Here is a 22136-nt window from a genome sequence, read left to right on the forward strand (position 1 = left end):
GGCCAGACGGGAGCCACTCCTCAGTAAAAGGCACATGACAGCTCACTTGGAGTTTGCCAAAAGGCACCTAAAGACTCACAGACCATGAGAAGCAAGATTCTCTGGTCTGATAAAACCAAGATAGAACTCTACGGCCTGAATGCCAAGCGTCACATCTGGAGGTACCTCACCTTATTATTATTATTATTATCTATCCTGATGTCTAGTCACTTTACCCTGCCTTCATGTACATATCTACCTCAAGTACCTCGTACCTCTGCACATTGATCTGGTACTGGAACTTCCTGTATATAGCTCCACATTGATCTGGTACTGGTACTCCCTGTATATATCTCCACATTGATCTGATACTGGTAATTCCGGTATATAGCTCCACATTGATCTGGTACTCCCTGTATATAGCTCCACATTGATCTGGTACTTCCTGTATATAGCTCCACATTGATCTGGTACTCCAGTATATAGCTCCACATTGATCTGGTACTCCTGTATATAGGTCCACATTGATCTGGTACTGGTACTTCCTGTATATAGCTCTACATTGATCTGGTACTCCTGTATATAGCTCCACATTGATATGGTACTGGTACTCCCTGTATATAGCTCCACACTGATCTGGTACTTCCTGTATATAGCTCCACATTGATCTGGTACTGGTACTCCCTGTATATAGCTCCACATTGATCTGGTACTTCCTGTATATAGTTCTACACTGATCTGGTACTTCCTGTATATAGCTCTAAATTGATCTGGTCATTCCTGTATATAGCTCTACATTGATCTGGTACTGGTACTTCCTGTATATAGCTCTCCACACTGATCTGGCACAGGCACTTAATGTGTTCATTATGTTGTACTTAATTGTATTCCTCTTGTGCTAGTTACTATCTTGTTATTATTATTTTCAAACTCTGCATCGTTGGGTAAGGTTCCTAAGCAATGATATCACTGTAAAGTCCACACTAGTTGTATTGTGATGAATACAATTTGATTTGACTTTAAAACTTTATTGATAGGCTAATTGGCTAATGCATAAAATAACACACCTATGTGATGCTACAAAACCAGCTGTTATTATAGGGGAGAGTAAGCTATGCTTGGTTTTTGTTTTTTTGTCAAAATAAACGAAATGGGAGGGAAACCAATTTCTTTTATGTTTCTAAATAGAAGATTCACCGACACAAAATTCCAGAGCGACAGTCTTTATCTTGGCCAGGTCACAGTTGTAAATGAGAACTTGTTCTCAACTGGCCTACCTGGTTAAATAAAGGTGTTCTCAACTGGCCTACCTGGTTAAATAAAGGTGGAAATAAATAAATAAAAACATGACGAAATGCTAAACTAACGTGTGTTTTAAGACTTGTGCCTCCTTAACACCAGCCGAATATAGAGCCCTGAGACTCTTAAAACAATTATTGACACTCTCTTCATCGATCGAGAGAGAGAGAGACAGACGTGAGAGAGAGGAGATAAAGAGAAGAAAGAGAGAGATAGAGAGAGAGAGAGAGAGAAAGAGAGAGAGAGATAAAGAGGTGAGAGAGAGAGAGGGAGAGAGAGAGAAAGAGAGAGCGAAAGAGAGAGAGAGGACAGAGAGGGAGAGAGAGAGAGAGAGGAGAGAGAGAGAGAGAGAGAGAAAGACGTGAGAGAGAGGAGAGAGGGATAGAGAGAGAGGTGAGAGAGATAAGAAAGACAGAGAGAAAGAGAAGAGAGAGAGAGAGGTGAGAGAGAGAAGAAAGACAGAGAGAGAGAGGTGAGAGAGAGGAGAGAGAGAGAGAGAAAGAGAGCGAAAGAAAGAGGTGAGAGAGAGAAGAAAGACAGAGAGAAAGAGGTGAGAGAGAGGAGAGAGAGAGAGAGAGAGGAGAGAGAGAGAGAAGAAAGACAGAGAGAGAGGGTGCGGGGGGGGAGAGAGACAGACCTAGAGTTTGAGAGGCGTGTCCGTCCTTACTCAGACTGTCTCTGTGTGAAGACCTAGTGATTACATCATCCATCTCCTGCTCTGAAACCTGGAGGAACAAAACAGAGAGGAACGTTCAGGAAACACTCATTGAACCACATTCACCATCGGGCCCTAGTCTCACACTAGTGCTGATCAAGGATCCTGATTGTGGACCAGACAGACCATCCTAGATCAGCACTACTCCTATGACACACTGTGTACCTTGTGCAACAGGTGTATGGCACAATGTAACCACCAGATGTCAATGAAGTCAAGGCCAGGCCAGTCCAGTCACGGCCAGTCCAGTCCAGTCAAGGCCAGTCCAGTCAAGGCCAGGCCAGTCAAGGCCAGTCCAGTCAAGGCCAGTCCAGTCCAGTCAAGGCCAGTCCAGTCAAGGCCAGTCCAGTCAAGGCCAGTCCAGTCACGGCCAGTCCAGTCAAGGCCAGTCCAGTCAAGGCCAGTCCAGTCAAGGCCAGTCCAGTCAAGGCCAGTCCAGTCAAGTCAAGGCCAGTCCAACCAAGGCCAGGCCAGTCAAGTCCAGTCCAGTCAAGGCCAGTCCAGCCAAGGCCAGTCCAGTCAAGGCCAGTCCAGTCACGGCCAGTCCAGTCACGGCCAGGCCAGTCAAGGCCAGTCCAGTCCAGGCCAGTCCAGTCAAGGCCAGTCCAGTCAAGTCAAGGCCAGTCCAGTCAAGGCCAGTCCAACCAAGGCCAGGCCAGTCAAGGCCAGTCCAGTCCAGTCAAGGCCAGTCCAGTCAAGGCCAGTCCAGTCACGGCCAGTCCAGTCACGGCCAGTCCAGTCACGGCCAGTCCAGTCACGGCCAGGCCAGTCAAGGCCAGGCCAGTCACGGCCAGTCCAGTCAAGGCCAGTCCAGTCAAGGCCAGTCCAGTCAAGGCCAGTCAAGGCCAGTCCAGTCAAGGCCAGTCCAGTCAAGGCCAGGCCAGTCAAGCCCAGTCCAGGCCAGTCCAGTCCAGTCCAGTCCAGGCCAGTCCAGGCCAGTCCAGTCCAGGCCAGTCAAGGCCAGTCCAGTCCAGGCCAGTCAAGGCCAGTCCAGTCAAGTCAAGGCCAGTCCAGTCAAGGCCAGTCCAACCAAGGCCAGGCCAGTCCAGTCAAGGCCAGTCCAGTCAAGGCCAGTCCAGTCCAGTCCAGTCAAGGCCAGTCCAGTCAAGGCCAGTCCAGTCAAGGCCAGGCCAGTCAAGGCCAGGCCAGTCAAGGCCAGTCCAGTCAAGGCCAGTCCAGTCAAGGCCAGGCCAGTCAAGCCCAGTCCAGGCCAGTCCAGGCCAGTCCAGTCCAGGCCAGTCCAGTCAAGGCCAGTCAAGCCAAGGCCAGTCCAGTCAAGCCCAGTCCAGTCAAGCCCAGGCCAGGCGCTCTGGATCAGAACAGACAAGTTGACAGAAACAACAAGAGGACTAACAGAGGAATGTCAGCTGGCATCACCACAATATAATGTTCTGGATTATAAAAGGCTCAATCATTTTAAATAGATAACCCAAAATGGATAGGTTTAAGAAGAGAAACTAAACTCTAACAACGGAACAACACTTCAATTTGTAATGTTAAGAAATAGAAAATGTAATTTTTTGATGTAGCTTGGTAGGAGCATAACTAACTAGCTCTAGTAGCTAACAGAAACCCTGCTCAGTATTCACCGCCCAGCACCCAACTACAGTCCTTTTAAAAAGTAATGACATCCATAATCACTCTTATCTTTCAATGAAATACACCCGTTACATTGAACAAAAACAAACCACAATACTGGAGTAATTGCAGGGTTCTGACTCTGTAGCTAGAGAGCTCTTCGATACAGGTTGTAATCCCAAATTGCACCCTATTCCATACATAGTGCACTACTTTTGATAAGGGCCCGTGTCAAAAGTAGTGCACTACATAGGGAATAGGATGCCATTTGGGACACATTCCTGTGTTTTGCCTTCATTTGATTGGAGCACTAAAATGCTTTTGAGTCTTCCTTTGCTTTCCCAGGCAGGCCAGTGCTAGAGGAGTTAACAGCATCTGATCAGCCTGACAAACACTAACATGCTGGAGGAGTTAACAGCATCTGATCAGCCTGACAAACACTAACATGCTGGAGGAGTTAACAGCATCTGATCAGCCTGACAAACACTAACATGCTGGAGGAGTTAACAGCATCTGATCAGCCTGACAAACACTAACATGCTGGAGGAGTTAACAGCATCTGATCAGCCTGACAAACTAACATGCTGGAGGAGTTAACAGCATCTGATCAGCCTGACAAACTAACATGCTGGAGGAGTTAACAGCATCTGATCAGCCTGACAAACACTAACATGCTGGAGGAGTTAACAGCATCTGATCAGCCTGACAAACACTAACATGCTGGAGGAGTTAACAGCATCTGATCAGCCTGACAAACACTAACATGCTAGAGCAGTCAACAGCATCTGATCAGCCTGACAAACACTAACATGCTGGAGGAGTCAACAGCATCTGATCAGCCTGACAAACACTAACATGCTGGATGAGTTGATGCTGCAGCTTGAAGAGAGCTTGGACTTGTTGATGACTGTGTTACTCTCTTTCTCCCTCTCTCTCCCTCTCCCCCCTTCTGTCTCTCTCTCTTTCTCCCCCTCTGTCTCTCTCTCATTCTCTCTCTCCCCCTATCTCTCTCTTTCTCCCCCTCTGTCTCTCTGCCCCCCCCTCCCTCTCTCTCTTTCTCCCCCTCTGTCCCTATCTCTCTTTCTCCCCCCCTCTCTCTCTCTCTTTCTCCCCCTCTGTCTCTCTGTCTCCCCTCTCTCTCTCTTTCTCCCCCTCTGTCTCTCTCTCAATCTCTCTCTCTCCCCCCTCTCAATCTCTCTCTCTCTCTCTGTCTTTCTTTCTCTCTCTCTCCCCTCTCTCTCTCCCTCTGTCTCTCTCCCCCCTCTCAATCTCTCTCTCTCTCTCTCTGTCTTTCTTTCTTACTCTCTCTCTCCCCCTCTCTCTCCCCCTCTGTCTCTCTCTCACTCTCTCTCTCTCCCCCCTCTCAATCTCTCTCTCTCTCTCTCTCTCTGTCTTTCTTTCTTACTCTCTCTCTCCCCCTCTCTCTCCCCCTCTCTCTCTTAGCAGAGGCCACTTCCTCTTCAGCTCACCATAAAAATGCTGCTCTCGCTCGGCTCCCGTCAGCTGATCTACTAGCAACCTATCAGGTTGCAGCTTGTTAGCCCCCCCCCAACGCCCCTTCATGTCTGTCTGGTTCAACTGTGTGTCTGTTTCTTGACTCGAGGTAGAAGTTGCCACTAACCACAGACCTAGAATCAGATCTGCCCTTACCAATCGTTACCATACTGTATATGGGATAAAGGAGCATCTGACAGTGGACTAGTTTTTAGAGATCCTACGGGGGTTCATTGGGGATTTAAGGTAGGTCTCCACATGTCTGATGGATTAGACAACATGAACCAATAGTGTCAAACAACATGGTGTTGATGCCAGCCTAATGAAATCTGTCAAACCTTTGTTCAGAGATCAGAGACGCAACCCCCAGTCTGAAAACATGTAATACAATCTAGTAGCAGATCTAAGACAGGTCTCTGATTTCCGGAAGGGATATTCACGAGGGTATCAGCTTGTACTGTGGGTTATTGTCAGTGGAGTGTTTAAGGTAAAGGGACCCTTTGTCTGCCTACAGCGAAACACATATGTCTCTCTGTGAGTAAAGTTCAGTACAGGTCATGTAACACGCTATGGTCAAAGTACCTGGTTGTCTAAACCAAGGACAGAGAGAACGCAGACTCGGTGGTTCGGTGTTGGTTAAGCGCTCAAAGTCTTTAGAAATATAACCCAGGTAAGACAATGAGCTGTTGCCTGACTGTTCCAACGGTTCATTGACACAAAGCTGTACAGATAGCAGGACAGGAATCTCTGCCTCTCTCTCTGCCATCCCTGTCTCTTTCCCTCTTTCTCACTCTCTATGTCCATCTTTATTTCTCTATCCTCTCCCTCTGCCTGTCTCTCCCTCTTTCTCACTCTCTATGTCCATCTTTATCGCTCTATCCTCTCCCTCTTTCTCACTCTCTTTCCCTCTTTCTCACTCTCTATGTCGATCTTTATCTCTCTATCCTCTCCCTCTCCCTGTCTCTCCCTCTGTCTGCCTGTCTCTCCCTCTGCCTGTCTCCCCCTCTACCTGTCTCTCCCTCTACCTGTCTCTCCCTCTGCCTGTCTCTCCCTCTGCCTGTCTCTCCCTCTGCCTGTCTCTCCCTCTGCCTGTCTCTCCCTCTGCCTGTCTCTCCCTCTGCCTGTCTCCCCCTCTACCTGTCTCTCCCTCTACCTGTCTCTCCCTCTGCCTGTCTCTCCCTCTGCCTGTCTCTCCCTCTCCCTGTCTCTCCCTCTGTCTGCCTGTCTCTCCATCTGCCTGTCTCTCCCTCTTTCTCTGAGTGATTTATCTACACCAATACGTTACTCCCTGACCCTTCTAACCACCTGACCCATCCAACCCCCAGTTACACATAAAGGTTCCACCCTCTGTCACATTTAAAGTGGTAGCATATGGCTGTAGAAACCAGGAACCTACAGCCTCTAGCACCTCCCTGCTTCATTAACAGCAGAGATCACTTATGGTTACATTATGACGAGTCAGCACATTCTTCTGTCTAACTTCAGGAGCAGCTGAGAAGTAATGTATTCACCCACGGATAGAAGCTAGCTAGCTGTGTTGTCCGTCTTCGTTAGTTTTGTGTTCTGTGATTTAAATGGGCCAGGGTTTATCACCAGGATGGCTGGTCATTCAGCGGTTTAGCTTGGTGGGTCACTTCCTGATGACAGGGGCAGTTGGGAAGGTGTTGGACTACTGTAGGTTCTTCAGACTAGGTCTGGGACAACCGTTGAGTTTCATACTGTGTGCATTATGTATTTGCAGTAAATATGTAGAAGCGGGTGTGTGTGTGTGTGTGGGCTTGTTAGCACTGAGCAAAGTGGGTCACACACTCCCACAGCAAGGTCCTCACTGTTCCCCTCTCTCTCTCTCCCTCTCCCTCTCTCACACCCACCCACCCACCCACCCACCAAAGTGTTGGTTAACTGGGTGTAGGCAACACTAGGAGGAAGGTTTTGGTGGGTTGGAATGATTGACTTAGTGGGATAATTAGCACCAGGTCAGCAGGGGGTGTTGAATTGCAGGCCATTGCATATTGGTGGAGTTGAATTACTTTGGGGTGTGTGTGTGTGTACCTTGGGGTGTGTGTGTGTGTACCTTGGGGTGTGTGTGTGTACCTTGGGGTGTGTGTGTGTACCTTGGGGTGTGTGTGTGTGTACCTTGGGGTGTGTGTGTACCTTGGGGTGTGTGTGTGTACCTTGGGGTGTGTGTGTGTACCTTGGGGTGTGTGTGTGTGTACCTTGGGGTGTGTGTGTGTGTACCTTGGGGGGTGTGTGTGTGTACCTTGGGGTGTGTGTGTGTACCTTGGGGTGTGTGTGTGTACCTTGGGGTGTGTGTGTGTGTGTACCTTGGGGTGTGTGTGTGTGTACCTTGGGGTGTGTGTGTGTGTGTGTGTACCTTGGGGTGTGCGTGTGTGTGTGTACCTTGGGGTGTGCGTGTGTGTACCTTGCGGTGTGTGTGTGTGTACCTTGTGGTGTGTGTGTGTGTACCTTGGGGTGTGTGTGTGTGTACCTTGGGGTGTGTGTGTGTACCTTGAGGTGTGTGTGTGTGTACCTTGGGGTGTGTGTGTGTGTACCTTGGGGTGTGTGTGTGTGTGTACCTTGGAGTGTGTGTGTGTGTGTGTACCTTGGGGTGTGTGTGTGTACCTTGGGGTGTGTGTGTGTACCTTGGGGTGTGTGTGTGTGTACCTTGGGGTGTGTGTGTGTGTACCTTGGGGTGTGTGTGTGTGTGTACCTTGGGGTGTGTGTGTGTGTGTGTACCTTGGGGGGGATGTGTGTGTGTGTGTGTGTGTAACCTTGGGGTGTGTGTGTGTGTGTGTGTGTGTACCTTGCGGGGTGTGTGTGTGTGTACCTTGGGGGGGATGTGTGTGTGTGTGTGTGTGTACCTTGGTGTGTGTGTGTACCTTGGGGTGTGTGTGTGTACCTTGGGGTGTGTGTGTGTGTGTGTGTGTACCTTGGGGTGTGCGTGTGTGTACCTCGGGGTGTGCGTGTGTACCTTGGGGTGTGTGTGTGTGTGTACCTCGGGGTGTGCGTGCGTACCTTGGGGTGTGTGTGTGTGTGTACCTTGGGGGGGATGTGTGTGTGTGTGTGTGTGTGTGTGTGTACCTTGGGGAGGATGTGTGTGTGCCTTGGGGGATGTGTGTGTGTATGTGTGTGTACCTTGGGGGATGTGTGTGTGTGTGTACCTTGGGGGATGTGTGTGTGTGTGTGTGTGTATGTGTGTGTGTGTGTGTGTGTGTGTGTGTGTGTGTGTGTGTGTGTGTGTGTGTGTGTGTGTGTGTACCTTGGGGGATGTGTGTGTGTGTGTGTGTGTGTGTGTGTACCTTGGGGTTGGGGTGTCTGCTGATGATGAGGCTGACTGGTCCTGGTCCACACTCACTGAGAATAGCATAGGCCTCACTCAGGGCCACATGGCGTAGACTCACAGAGTCCACCTCCAAGACCTGGTCCCCTCGACTAGAGACACACACACACACACACACAGACACACACAGACACACACACACACACACAGACACACACACAGACACACACACACACACACACACACACAATCTGTTAGTATTATGTCCAGTAAATAATTGCCAAAGCCTGAAGAAAAGAAAGAGAGAGAGAGAGAGAGAGAGAGCAACTCAGCCATCTGCAGTGTACCAGCAACATTAGCCATCTGCAGTGTGCCAGCAACACCAGCCATCGACAGTGTACCAGTAACCCCAGCCATCTGCAGTGTGCCAGCAACAACAGCCATCAACAGTGTACCAGCAACATTAGCCATCTGCAGTGTGCCAGCAACACCAGCCATCTACAGTGTATCAGCAACTCTAGCCATCTGCAGTGTACCAGCAACACCAACCATACCAGCAACATCAGCCATCTGCAGTGTACCAGCAACACTAGCCACACCAGCAAAATTTGTCATCTACAGTGTAACAGCAACCCCAGCCATCTGCAGAGTGCAACACCAGCCACCAACAGTGTACCAGCAACAATAGCAGTGTGCCAGCAACACCAGCCATTGACGGTGTACCAGCAACATTAGCCATCTGCATTGTGCCAGCAGCATTAGCCATCTGCAGTGTGCCAGCAACACCAGCCATCGACAGTGTACCAGCAACATTAGCCATCTGCAGTGTGCCAGCAACACCAGCCATCGACAGTGTACCAGCAACCCCAGCCATCTGCAGTGTGCCAGCAACACCACCCGTCGGCAGTGTACCAGCAACATTAGCCATCTGCAGTGTGCTAGCAACACCAGCCATCGACAGTGTACCAGCAACACTAGCCATCTGCAGTGTGCCAGCAACACCAGCCATCGGCAGTGTGCCAGCAACACTAGCCATCTGCAGTGTGCCAGCAACACCAGCCATCAACAGTGTACCAGCAACACCAGCCATCAACAGTGTACCAGCAACACTAGCCATCTGCAGTGTGCCAGCAACACCAGCCATCAACAGTGTACCAGCAACACCAGCCATCAACAGTGTACCAGCAACACCAGCCATCGACAGTGTACCAGCAACATTAGCCATCTGCAGTGTGCCAGCAACACCAGCCATCGACAGTGTACCAGCAACCCCAGCCATCAGCAGTGTGCCAGCAACACCAGCCATCAACAGTGTACCAGCAACACCAGCCATCGACAGTGTACCAGCAACATTAGCCATCTGCAGTGTGCCAACAACACCAGCCAACGACAGTGTACCAGCAACATTAGCCATCTGCAGATGGCGTACCGGTACAGAGTCAATGTGGAGACTATATACAGGGGGTACCGGTACAGAGTCAATGTGGAGGCTATATACAGGGGGTTCTAGTACAGAGTCAATATGGAGGCTATATACAGGGGGTACCGGTACAGAGTCAATGTGGAGGCTATATACAGGGGGTACCGGTACAGAGTCAATGTGGAGGCTATATACAGGGGGTACTGGTACAGAGTCAATGTGGAGGCTATATACAGGGGGGGTACCGGTACAGAGTCAATGTGGAGGCTATATACAGGGGGTACCGGAACAGAGTCAATGTGGAGGCTATATACAGGGGGTACCGGTACAGAGTCAATGTGGAGGCTATATACAGGGGGTTCTGGTACAGAGTCAATGTGGAGGCTATATACAGGGGGTACCGGTACAGAGTCAATGTGGAGGCTATATACAGGGGGTATCGGTACAGAGTCAATGTGGAGGCTATATACAGGGGGTACCGGTACAGAGTCAATGTGGAGGCTATATACAGGGGGTACCGATACAGAGTCAATGTGGAGACTATATACAGGGTGTACCAGTATAGAGTCAATGTGGAGGCTATATACAGGGGGTACCGGTACAGAGTCAATGTGGAGGCTTTATACAGGGGGTCAATGTGCGGGGGGCACCGGTGTTGAGGTAATATGTACATGTAGGTAGAGTTATTAAAGTGACTATGCATAGATAATAACACTGAGTAGCAGCAGTGTAGAAGAGGGGGGGGGGGGGGGGGGGCAATAGAAATAGTCTGGGTAGCCATTTGATTAGCTGTTCAGGAGTCTTATGACTTGGGGGTAGAAGCTGTTTAGAAGCCTCTTGGACCTAGACTTGGCGCTCCGGTACCGGTTGCCGTGCGGTAGCAGAGAGAACAGTCTGTGACTAGGATGGCTGGAGTATTTGACAATTTTTAGGGCCTTTCTCTGGCACCGCCTGGTATAGAGGCCTTGGATGGCAGGAAGCTTGGCCCCGGAGATGTGCTGGGCCATACGTACTACCCTCTGTAGTGTCTCGCGGTCGGAGGCCGAGCAGTTGCCATACTAGACAGTGATGCAATTAGTCAGGATGCTCATGATGGTGCAGCTATAAAACCTTTTGAGGACCCATGCCAAATCTTTTCAGTCTCCTGAGAGGGAATAGGTTTTGTCATGCCCTCTTCACGACTCTCTTGCTGTGCTTGGACCATGTTAGTTTGTTGGTGATGTGGACGCCAAGGAACTTGAAGCTCTCAACCTGCTCCACTACAGCCCCGTCGATGAGAATTGGGGTTTGCTTGGTCCTCCTTTTCCTGTAGTCCACAATCATCTCCTTTGTCTTGATCACGTTGAGGGAGAGGCTGTTGTCCTTGCACCACACGGCCAGGTCTCTGACCTCCTCCCTATAGGCTGTCTCATCGTTGTTGGTGATCAGACCTACCACTGTGTCATCAGCTAACTTAATGATGGTGTTGGAGTCATGCTTAGCCATGCTGTCATGAGTGAACCGGGAATACAGGAGGGGGCTGAGCACACACCCGAGGGGCCCCTGTGTTGGACTGCGGAGAGCATGATCACACAGTCGTCCGGAACAGCTGATGCTCTCATGCATGTTTCAGTGTTTCTTGCCTAGAAGTGAGCATATAAGTTATTTAGCTCGTCTGGTAGGCTTGTGTCACTGCACAGCTCTCGGCCATGCTTCCCTTTGTAGTCTGTAATGGTTTGCAAGCCCTGCCACATCCGACAAGCGTCGGATGTGGTGTAGTGCGATTCGATCTTAGTCCTGGATTGATGCTGTGTGCAGAGGTATGAGGCAGGGGTATGAGGTATTTGAGATAGATATATAGAAGAAGACAGGGTAAGGTGACTAGGCATCAGCATAAGTACCAACATAAGTGAAATTGCACATCGAAAGATTTTTCAGCTTGTCGGGTATTCAAACCAGCAACGTTTCGGTTACTGGCCCAACGCTCTAACCACTACCTGCCATCTTATTTATTTCCCCTGCCACCCCAGTAATTTACCCACTTTTTCATGTGGGAGAGGGCAGTGTGAAATGCAATGGAGAATGTGTCATCTGTGGATCTGTTGGGTCGTTATGCGAATTGGAATGGGTCCAGGGTTACTGGGATAATGGTGTTGGATGTGTTGTGAGGAGAGACAAGAGTATGAGATGATCCTAGATCAGTGACTAAGGGAGTGAGGTTGGGAGGAGAGACAAGAGTATGAGATGATCCTAGATCAGTGACTAAGGGAGTGAGGTTGGGAGGAGAGACAAGAGTATGAGCTGATCCTAGATCAGTGACTAAGGGAGTGAGGTTGGGAGGAGAGACAAGAGTATGAGATGATCCTAGATCAGTGACTAAGGGAGTGAGGTTGGGAGGAGAGACAAGAGTATGAGCTGATCCTAGATCAGTGACTAAGGGAGTGAGGTTGGGAGGAGAGACAAGAGTATGAGATGATCCTAGATCTGTGACTAAGGGAGTGAGGTTGGGAGGAGAGACAAGAGTATGAGCTGATCCTAGATCAGTGACTAAGAGAGTGAGGTTGGGAGGAGAGACAAGAGTATGAGATGATCCAAGATCTGTGACTAAGATAGTGAGGTTGGGAGGAGAGACAGCGTATGAGATGATCCTAGATCTGTGACTAAGAGAATGAGGTTGGGAGGAGAGACAGCGTATGAGATGATCCTAGATCTGTGACTAAGGGAGTGAGGTTGGGAGGAGAGACTAATGGGGATGGGACATACCTGAGTCGTCCATCCATCTTGGCGACAGATCCGGGGGCCAGACTGTGGATGTAGATGGCTGGAGGACTGTTCTCTAGAGTTAGACAGCAGGTCCCTATACCCAGACCCACCCCTGGCTCTGACAGAGGAACACACACACACACACACACACGCAGGAAACAAAGACAACAAGGACACAGGGAGGATGAGCAAGATGCATTTCTAACGATTCTTAAAATGTCCCGTCTTCTAAGCTATCAGTCTTTCTCTTCTTCCTCCATAGTTACAGGTGATGAAATGGAGGCTGGATCAACTCCTATTTAAGTCATAGCCGAAAGCATGGAGAGGGCATAAGAAATGGAGGCTGGATCAACTCCTATTTAAGTCATAGCCGAAAGCATGGAGAGGGCATAAGAAATGGAGCCTGGATCAACTCCTATTTAAGTCATAGCCAAAAGCATGGAGAGGGCATATGAAATGGAGGCTATATCAACTCCTATTTAAGTCATAGCCAAAAGCATGGAGAGGGCATATGAAATGGAGGCTGGATCAACTCCTATTTAAGTCATAGCCAAAAGCATGGAGAGGGAATATGAAATGGAGGCTATATCAACTCCTATTTAAGTCATAGCCAAAAGCATGGAGAGGGCACTATGAAATGGAGGCTGGATCAACTCCTATTTAAGTCATAGCCAAAAGCATGGAGAGGGCATAAGAAATGGAGCCTGGATCAACTCCTATTTAAGTCATAGCCAAAAGCATGGAGAGGGCATATGAAATGGAGGCTGGATCAACTCCTATTTAAGTCATAGCCAAAAGCATGGAAAGGGCATATGAAATGGAGCCTGGATCAACTCCTATTTAAGTCATAGCCAAAAGCATGGAGAGGGCATATGAAATGGAGGCTGGATCAACTCCTATTTAAGTCATAGCCAAAAGCATGGAGAGGGCATATGAAATGGAGGCTGGATCAACTCCTATTTAAGTCATAGCCAAAAGCATGGAGAGGGCATATGAACTGGAGGCCAACGATGAAGTAAACAACCCGACAGCACAGAGAACCTCTCTGTGAAAGGCAGACCACTCTCAACGAGAGACACGCTCATTAAAGGGGAAATCTGCGTATGGTACATCCATTTTTTTGGACAAAATCTAATCTTGTTTTTCTTCCATGTTTGTAAACAAACACTGTATAGCCTCAAAACATGATTAAAATTACAATTGTGATATCATGGATGGTCAGTCCTTGTATTCGTTGCTCTGTCTATGAATTTGAGAGTGGTAACATTTCTCCAGCCCCATCCCTTATTTGTTTACCAAAACTGTGGAGGGGTTTCTGGGGTTACTTTATTGCTGAACTGACAATAACACCTCCAGGTGTTTAGCAATCCTTAATTTCCCCCAAAATGACTCTGATGTGTTCTAAGACTAACAGGTTTTGACCCTGGCAGGCCAGGTTTGGACCCTGGTAGGACAGGTGTGGACCCTGGTAGGACAGGTTTGGGCCCTGGTAGGACAGGTTTGGACCCTGGCAGGACAAGTTTGGCCCTGGTAGGACAGGTTTGAACCCTGGCAGGCCAGGTTTGGACCCTGGCATCCCAGGTTTGGACCCTGGCAGGACAAGTTTGGCCCTGGTAGGACAGGTTTGAACCCTGGCAGGCCAGGTTTGAACCTTGGTGGGACAGGTGAAGACCCTGGTAGATCACGTGTAGACCCTGGTAGGACAGGTTTGTACCCTGGCAGGACAGGTTTGGACCCTGGCAGGCCAGGTTTGGACCCTGGTAGGACAGGTTTGGACCCTGGCAGGGCAGGTTAGGACCCTGGCAGGCCAGGTTTGGACCGTGGTAGGACAGGTTTGGACCCTGGCAGGCCAGGTTTGGACCCTGGCAGTTTGCAGGCCAGGTTTGGACCCTGGTAGTTTGCAGGCCAGGTTTGGACCCTGGTAGGACAGGTTTGAACCCTGGCAGGACACTCTCTTATTTATAAAATGTTATCTGCTGTGTTCCAAGACTAACAGGTTTTGACCCTGGTAGGACAGGTTCTTACTCTGGCAGGACAGGTTTGAACCCTGGCAGGACAGTGAGTTGGTGAGAGGATTCTGGAGTGTGGCTACTATACTGTAGGCCCATAGCATCTCCTGACACCACTCTTTACCATTGCCACTTGGAATAGTTTAGACAGTAAGAACAGTAAAGAAGAGATCTAACGGAGTATTTAATATCTTACTAAACTAATGTCAACTCAAATCAACAAAAGCCAATCTAACACACCGACTGAACTGAGCTAAACAACTAAAGTGAAATAAACCCCACTCCGTTCAACCCTACTTTCTCTGATACCTTTGTTGAGTGTAACCTCCATGATGATGCGGTCTTTGGGGCCAGGACCTGGGGGTCCCTTGCGGGTTTCGGGGGGTTCGTTGAAGGTGGTGGGTACTGGGGTGGGGTTGCCCCCGCTGGCGTTGGAGTTCGGGGAGGAGGAGCGGCTGAGAAGGGTGGGGGTGGGGCACGGCGTCAGGCTGGGGCTTCGGAGACGTGTCCGTACTGTTAGAGTCACCACACCCTTTTTCAGCTGCTGCAGAGGACCAGAGACAAGATACAGAGACAGGACCAGAGACAGGACACAGAGACAGGACCAAAGACAGGACACAGAGACAGGACCAGAGACATGACACAGAGACAGGACCAGAGACATGACACAGAGACAGGACACAGAGACAGGGCCAAAGACAGGACACAGAGACAGGACCGGAGACAGAACACAGAGACAGGACCGGAGACAGGACCGGAGACAGGACACAGAGACAGGACACAGAGACAGGACACAGAGACAGGACACAGAGACAGGACACAGAGACAGGACCAAAGACAGGACACAGAGACAGGACCGGAGACAGGACACAGAGACAGGACCGGAGACATGACCGGAGACAGGACACAGAGACAGGACACAGAGACAGGACACAGAGACAGGACCAGACACAGGACAGAGAGACAGGACCAGAGACAGTACCGGAGACATGACCGGAGACAGGACACAGAGACAGGACACAGAGACAGGACACAGAGACAGGACCAGACACAGGACACAGAGACAGGACACAGAGACAGGACACAGAGACAGGACAAAGAAAGTGACAGAGACACAGGACACAGAGACATGACACAGAGACAGGGCAAAGAGACAAGACACAGAGACACAGTATTAGGACCAAAACAACAACGACAACAACATTAACAAGAACAGAGTGTCATACTGATTTCAGGCATTGATTGGTCAAAAGCCACTTACATTCACCACTTCTAATTTAAGGATTATCCTCCAAAAGGGATTTCTGAAAAACTTAGGTCAACCCTATTCCTAACCCTAACCCTAACCCTCTAACCCTAACCCTAACCCTAACCCAGAGGCAAACGAAGCGGTCTTCTGGTCAGGCTCCGGAGACGGGCACATCGCACACCACTCCCTAGCATTCTTCTCGCCAATGTCCAGTCTCTTGACAACAAGGTTGACGAAATCCGAGCAAGGGTAGCATTCCAGAGGGACATCAGGGACTGTAACGTTCTTTGCTTCACGGAAACATGGCTCACTGGAGAGACGCTATCGGAGTCGGTGCAGCCAGCTGGTTTCTCCACGCATCGCGCCGACAGAAACAAACATCTTTCTGGTAAGAAGAGGGGTGGGGGCGTATGCCTTATGGCTAACGTGACATGGTGTGGTCACAACAACATACAGGAACTCAAGTCCTTCTGTTCACCTGATTTAGAATTCCTCACAATCAAATGTCGACCGCATTATCTACCAAGGGAATTATCTTCGATTATAATCACAGCCGTATATATTCCCCCCCAAGCAGACACATCGATGGCTCTGAAAGAACTTTATTTGACTCTTTGCAAACTGGAATCCATATATCCTGAGGCTGCATTCATTGTAGCTGGGGATTTTAACAAGGCTAATCTGAAAACAAGACTCCCTAAATTGTATCAGCATATCGATTGCGCAACCAGGGCTGGTAAAACCTTGGATCATTGCTATTCTAACTTCCGCGATGCATATGAGGCCCTCCCCCGCACTCCTTTCGGAAAAGCTGACCACGACTCCATTTTGTTGCTCCCTGACTACAGACAGAAGCTAAAACAAGAAGCTCCCACGCTGAGGTCTGTTCAACGCTGGTCCGACCAATCTGATTCCACGCTCCAAGACTGCTTCCATCACGTGGACTGGGATATGTTTCGTATTGCGTCAGACAACAACATTGACGAATACGCTGATTCGGTGAGCGAGTTCATTAGAACGTGCGTTGAAGATGTCGTTCCCATAGCAACGATTAAAACATTCCCAAAACAGAAACCGTGGATTGATGGCAGCATTCGCATGAAACTGAAAGCGCGAACCACTGCTTTTAATCAGGGCAAGGTGACCGGAAACATGACCGAATACAAACAGTGTAGCTATTCCCTCCACAAGGCAATCAAACAAGCTAAGCTTCAGTACAGAGACAAAGTAGAATCTCAATTCAACGGCTCAGACACAAGAGGCATGTGGCAGGGTCTACAGTCATTCACGGACTACAGGAAGAAATCCAGCCCAGTCACGGACCAGGATGTCTTGCTCCCAGGCAGACTAAATAACTTTTTTGCCCGCTTTGAGGACAATACAGTGCCACTGACACGGCCTGCAACGAAAACATGCGGACTCTCCTTCACTGCAGCCGAGGTGAGTAAGACATTTAAACGTGTTAACCCTCGCAAGGCTGCAGGCCCAGACGGCATCCCCAGCCGCACCCTCAGAGCATGCACAGACCAGCTGGCTGGTGTGTTTACGGACATTTTCAATCGATCCCTATCCCAGTCTGCTGTTCCCACATGCTTCAAGAGGGCCACCATTGTTTCTGTTCCCAAGAAAGCTAAGGTAACTGAGCTAAACGACTACCGCCCCGTAGCACTCACTTCCGTCATCATGAAGTGCTTTGAGAGACTAGCCAAGGACCATATCACCTCCACCCTACCTGACACCCTAGACCCACTGCAATTTGCTTACCGCCCAAATAGGTCCACAGACGATGCAATCTCAACCACACTGCACACTGCCCTAACCCATCTGGACAAGAGGAATACCTATGTGAGAATGCTGTTCATCGACTACAGCTCAGCATTTAACACCATAGTACCCTCCAAACTCGTCATCAAGCTCGAGACCCTGGGTCTCGACCCTGCCCTGTGCAACAGGGTACTGGACCTCCTGACGGGCCGCCCCCAGGTGGTGAGGGTAGGTAACAACATCTCCACCCCGCTGATCCTCAACACTGGGGCCACACAAGGGTGCGTTCTGAGCCCTCTCCTGTACTCCCTGTTCACCCACGACTGCGTGGCCACGCACGCCTCCAACTCAATCATCAAGTTTGCGGACGACACAACAGTGGTAGGCTTGATTACCAACAACGACAAGACGGCCTACAGGGAGGAGGTGAGGGCCCTCGGAGTGTGGTGTCAGGAAAATAACCTCACACTCAACGTCAACAAAACTAAGGAGATGATTGTGGACTTCAGGAAACAGCAGAGGGAACACCCCCCTATCCACATCGATGGAACAGTAGTGGAGAGGGTAGTAAGTTTTAAGTTCCTCGGCGTACACATCACAGACAAACTGAATTGGTCCACCCACACAGACAGCATCGTGAAGAAGGCGCAGCAGCGCCTCTTCAACCTCAGGAGGCTGAAGAAATTCGGCTTGTCAACAAAAGCACTCACAAACTTCTACAGATGCACAATCGAGAGCATCCTTTCGGGCTGTATCACCGCCTGGTACGGCAACTGCTCCGCCCACAACCGTAAGGCTCTCCAGAGGGTAGTGAGGTCTGCACAACGCATCACCGGGGGCAAACTACCTGCCCTCCAGGACACCTACACCCCCCGATGTCACAGGAAGGCCATAAAGATCATCAAGGACAACAACCACCCGAGCCACTGCCTGTTCACCCCGCTATCATCCAGAAGGCGAGGTCAGTACGGGTGCATCAAAGCTGGGACCGAGAGACTGAAAAACAGCTTATATCTCAAGGCCATCAGACTGTTAACCAGTTAGAGCTCTAGGGGCGCTATATAAAAAACGTTCCCGTTTTAAGCGCGATATTTTGTCACGAAAAGATGCTCGACTATGCATATTCTTGACAGTTTTGGAAAGAAAACACTCTGAAGTTTCAGAATCTGCAAAGATTTTGTCTGTAAGTGCCCCAGAACTCATTCTACAGGCGAAACCAAGATGATGCATCACCCAGGAATTAGCAGAATTTCTGAAGCTCTGTTTTCCATTCTCTCCTTATATGGCTGTGATTGCGCAACAAATGAGCCTACACTTTCTGTCGTTCGCCCAAGGTCTTAGCAGCATTGTGACGTATTTGTAGGCATATCATTGGAAGATTGACCATAAGAGACTACATTTTCCAAGTCTCCGCCTGGTGTCCTGCGTCGAATTCGGTGCGCAATTGCCAGCTGCTTCTACTTTACCATTTGATTCAGGGGCGAAAGCATGTGTCCAAGAACGATGTATCAATGAAGAGATATGTGAAAAACACCTTGATGATTGATTCTAAACAACGTTTGCCATGTTTTCAGTCGATATTATGGAGTTAATTTGGAAAAAAGTTTGCGTTTTGAGGACTGAATTTATGGATTTTTTTTGGTAGCCAAATGTGATGTATAAAACGGAGCTATTTCTAATACACAAGGAATCTTTTTGGAAAAACTGAGCATCTGCTATCTAACTGAGAGTATCCTCATTGAAAACATCAGAAGTTCTTCAAAGGTAAATGATTTTATTTGAAGACTTTTATGTTTTTGTTAATGTTGCGTGCTGGATGCTAACGCTAATGCTAACGCTAAATGCTAACGCGAAATGCTAACTCTAGCTAGCTACTTTTACACAAATTATTGTTTTCCTATGGTTGAGAAGCATATTTTGAAAATCTGAGATGACAGTGTTGTTTACAAAAGGCTAAGCTTGAGAGATGGCATATTTATTTCATTTCATTTGCGATTTTCATAAATAGTTAACGTTGTGTTATGCTAATGAGCTTGCTGATAGATTTACACAATCCTGGATACAGGGGTTTTTTCATAGCTAAACGTGACGCAGAAAACGGAGCGATTTGTCCTAAACAAATAATCTTTCAGGAAAAACTGAACATTTGCTATCTGAGAGTCTCCTCATTGAAAACATCTGAAGTTCTTCAAAGGTAAATGATTTTTTTGAATGCTTTTCTGTTTTTTTGTGTAAATGTTGCCAGCTGAATGCTAATGCTAAATGCTACGTTAGCCATCAATACTGTTACACAAATGCTTGTTTTGCAATGGTTGAGAAGCATATTTTGAAAATCTGAGATGACAGTGTTGTTAACAAAAGGCTAAGCTTGAGAGCTAGCATATTTATTTCATTTCATTTGCGATTTTCATGAATAGTTAACGTTGCGTTATGGTAATGAGCTTGAGTCTGTATTCACGAACCCGGATCCGGGATGGGGAGATCAGAAAGGTTAAACAGCCACCACTAACATTGAGTGGCTGCTGCCAACACACTGACTCAACTCCAGCCACTTTAATAATGGGAAGTGATGTAAAATATATCACTAGCCACTTTAAACAATGCTACTTAATATAATGTTTACATACCCTACATTATTCATCTCATATGTATACGTATATACTGTACTCTATATCATCTACTGCATCTTTATGTAATACATGTATCACTAGCCACTTTAAACTATGCCACTTTGTTTACATTCTCATCTCATATGTATATACTGCACTCAATACCATCTACTGCATCTTGCCTATGCCGCTCTGTACCATCACTCATTCATATATCTTTATGTACATATTATTTATCCCTTTACACTTGTGTGTATAAGGTAGTAGTTTTGGAATTGTTAGCTAGATTACTCGTTGGTTATTACTGCATTGTCGGAACTAGAAGCACAAGCATTTCGCTAAACTCGCATTAACATCTGCTAACCATGTGTATGTGACAAATAAAATTTGATTTGATTTGACTGTTACATTGAAGGTCTGGATGGCCTAAACCTTAATCCTAACCCTAATCCTAACCCAGACTGTTACCTTGAAGGTCTGGATGGCCTAAACCTTAATCCTAATCCTAATCCTAACCCTAACCCAGACTGTTACCTTGAAGGTCTGGATGGCCTAAACCTTAATCCTAATCCTAACCCTAATCTAACCCAGACTGTTACCTTGAAGGTCTGGATGGCCTAAACCTTAATCCTAATTCTAATCCAGACTGTTACCATGAAGGTCTGGATTGCCTAAACCTTAATCCTAATCCTAACCCTAACCCAGACTGTTACATTGAAGGTCTGGATGGCCTAAACCTTAATCCTAATCTTAATCCTAACCCAGACTGTTACCTTGAAGGTCTGGATGGCCTAAACCTTAATCCTAATCCTAACCCAGAATGTTACCTTGAAGGTCTGGATGGCCTAAACCTTAATCTTAATCCAAATCCTAACCCTAACCCAGACTGTTACCTTGAAGGTCTGGATGGCCTAAACCGTAATCCTAATCCTAACCCAGACTGTTACCTTGAAGGTCTGGATGGTCTAAACCTTAATCCTAATCCTAATCCTAACCCAGACTGTAATCTTGAAGGTCTGGATGGCCTAAACCTTAATCCTAATCCTAATCCTAACCCAGACTGTTACCTTGAAGGTCTGGATGGCCTAAACCTTAATCCTAACCCTAATCCTAACCCAGACTGTTACCTTGAAGGTCTGGATGGCCTAAACCTTAAACCTAATCCTAACCCAGACTGTTACCTTGAAGGTCTGGATGGCCTAAACCTTAATCCTAATCCTAATCCTAACCCAGACTGTTACCTTGAAGGTCTGGATGGCCTAAACCTTAATCCTAATCCTAATCCTAACCCAGACTGTTACCTTGAAAGTCTGGATTGCCTAAACCTTAATCCTAACCCAGACTGTTACCTTGAAGGTCTGGATGGCCTGCTGGTGGGTCAGGCCCTGGAGAGAGTCTCCATTCACCTCCAGAATCTCATCTCCCTCTTTCAGTCGTCCGTCTGCGACCGCTGCTCCGTTGGGGAAGATAGTCTTGACAAAGATCCCCATCCTTCCTCGGGCAGAGTCCTGACCTCCGACGATGCTGAACCCCAGTCCCTAACACACACACACAAAGGTTTCACAGCCACTGAGCACAACCAACTACCAACAATACTGTCTGAACCCCAGGGCCAAAAACCCACACACTTCATTCAGAACCAAACTGTAGGAAGTACTAAGAGCCAGACTCATTACATGAGCGTACCAGGTATGTGCCCAACCACACACGAACACGCGAAAAGGACTTGGCTTCTGTAGACCCTGTAGAGTGTTTCAACATGCAAACACACATTCACTGTGAAATTGTATCAAGCTTCTGACTAAAATATACCAAGATGAATAGGATGTGACTTTTATACACTATACAACTCAATTCCAATAGCACACTTCTCTGTTTACTGGTCTGTCAATGATGTTTATCATGAAGGACTGTATGTCTGGGGGGGGACTGTATGTCTGGGGGGGGGACTGTATGTCTGGGGGGGGGGGGGGGGGGACTGTATGTCTGGGTGGGGAC

At 48.3% G+C, this 22136-nt stretch overlaps 1 protein-coding gene across 3 annotated transcripts in view; it reads right to left on the bottom strand.

The window, feature by feature from the left end:
• LOC110536484 (PDZ domain-containing protein 2) overlaps positions 1-22136 on the bottom strand; it is a 264553-nt gene that overhangs the window by 35782 nt on the left and 206635 nt on the right. For all 3 annotated transcript variants that reach the window (XM_036936523.1, XM_036936524.1, XM_036936525.1), the window contains 5 exons: positions 21488-21676; positions 14826-15060; positions 12508-12625; positions 8365-8497; positions 1916-2003 (listed from right to left, as the gene is read on the bottom strand). In XM_036936523.1, coding sequence (XP_036792418.1) covers positions 1916-2003; positions 8365-8497; positions 12508-12625; positions 14826-15060; positions 21488-21676 — 763 coding nt within the window. The remainder of the gene's footprint in view (positions 1-1915; positions 2004-8364; positions 8498-12507; positions 12626-14825; positions 15061-21487; positions 21677-22136) is intronic.

Source organism: Oncorhynchus mykiss, chromosome 11, assembly GCF_013265735.2.
Source record: "Oncorhynchus mykiss isolate Arlee chromosome 11, USDA_OmykA_1.1, whole genome shotgun sequence".
Lineage (NCBI taxonomy): Eukaryota > Metazoa > Chordata > Actinopteri > Salmoniformes > Salmonidae > Oncorhynchus > Oncorhynchus mykiss.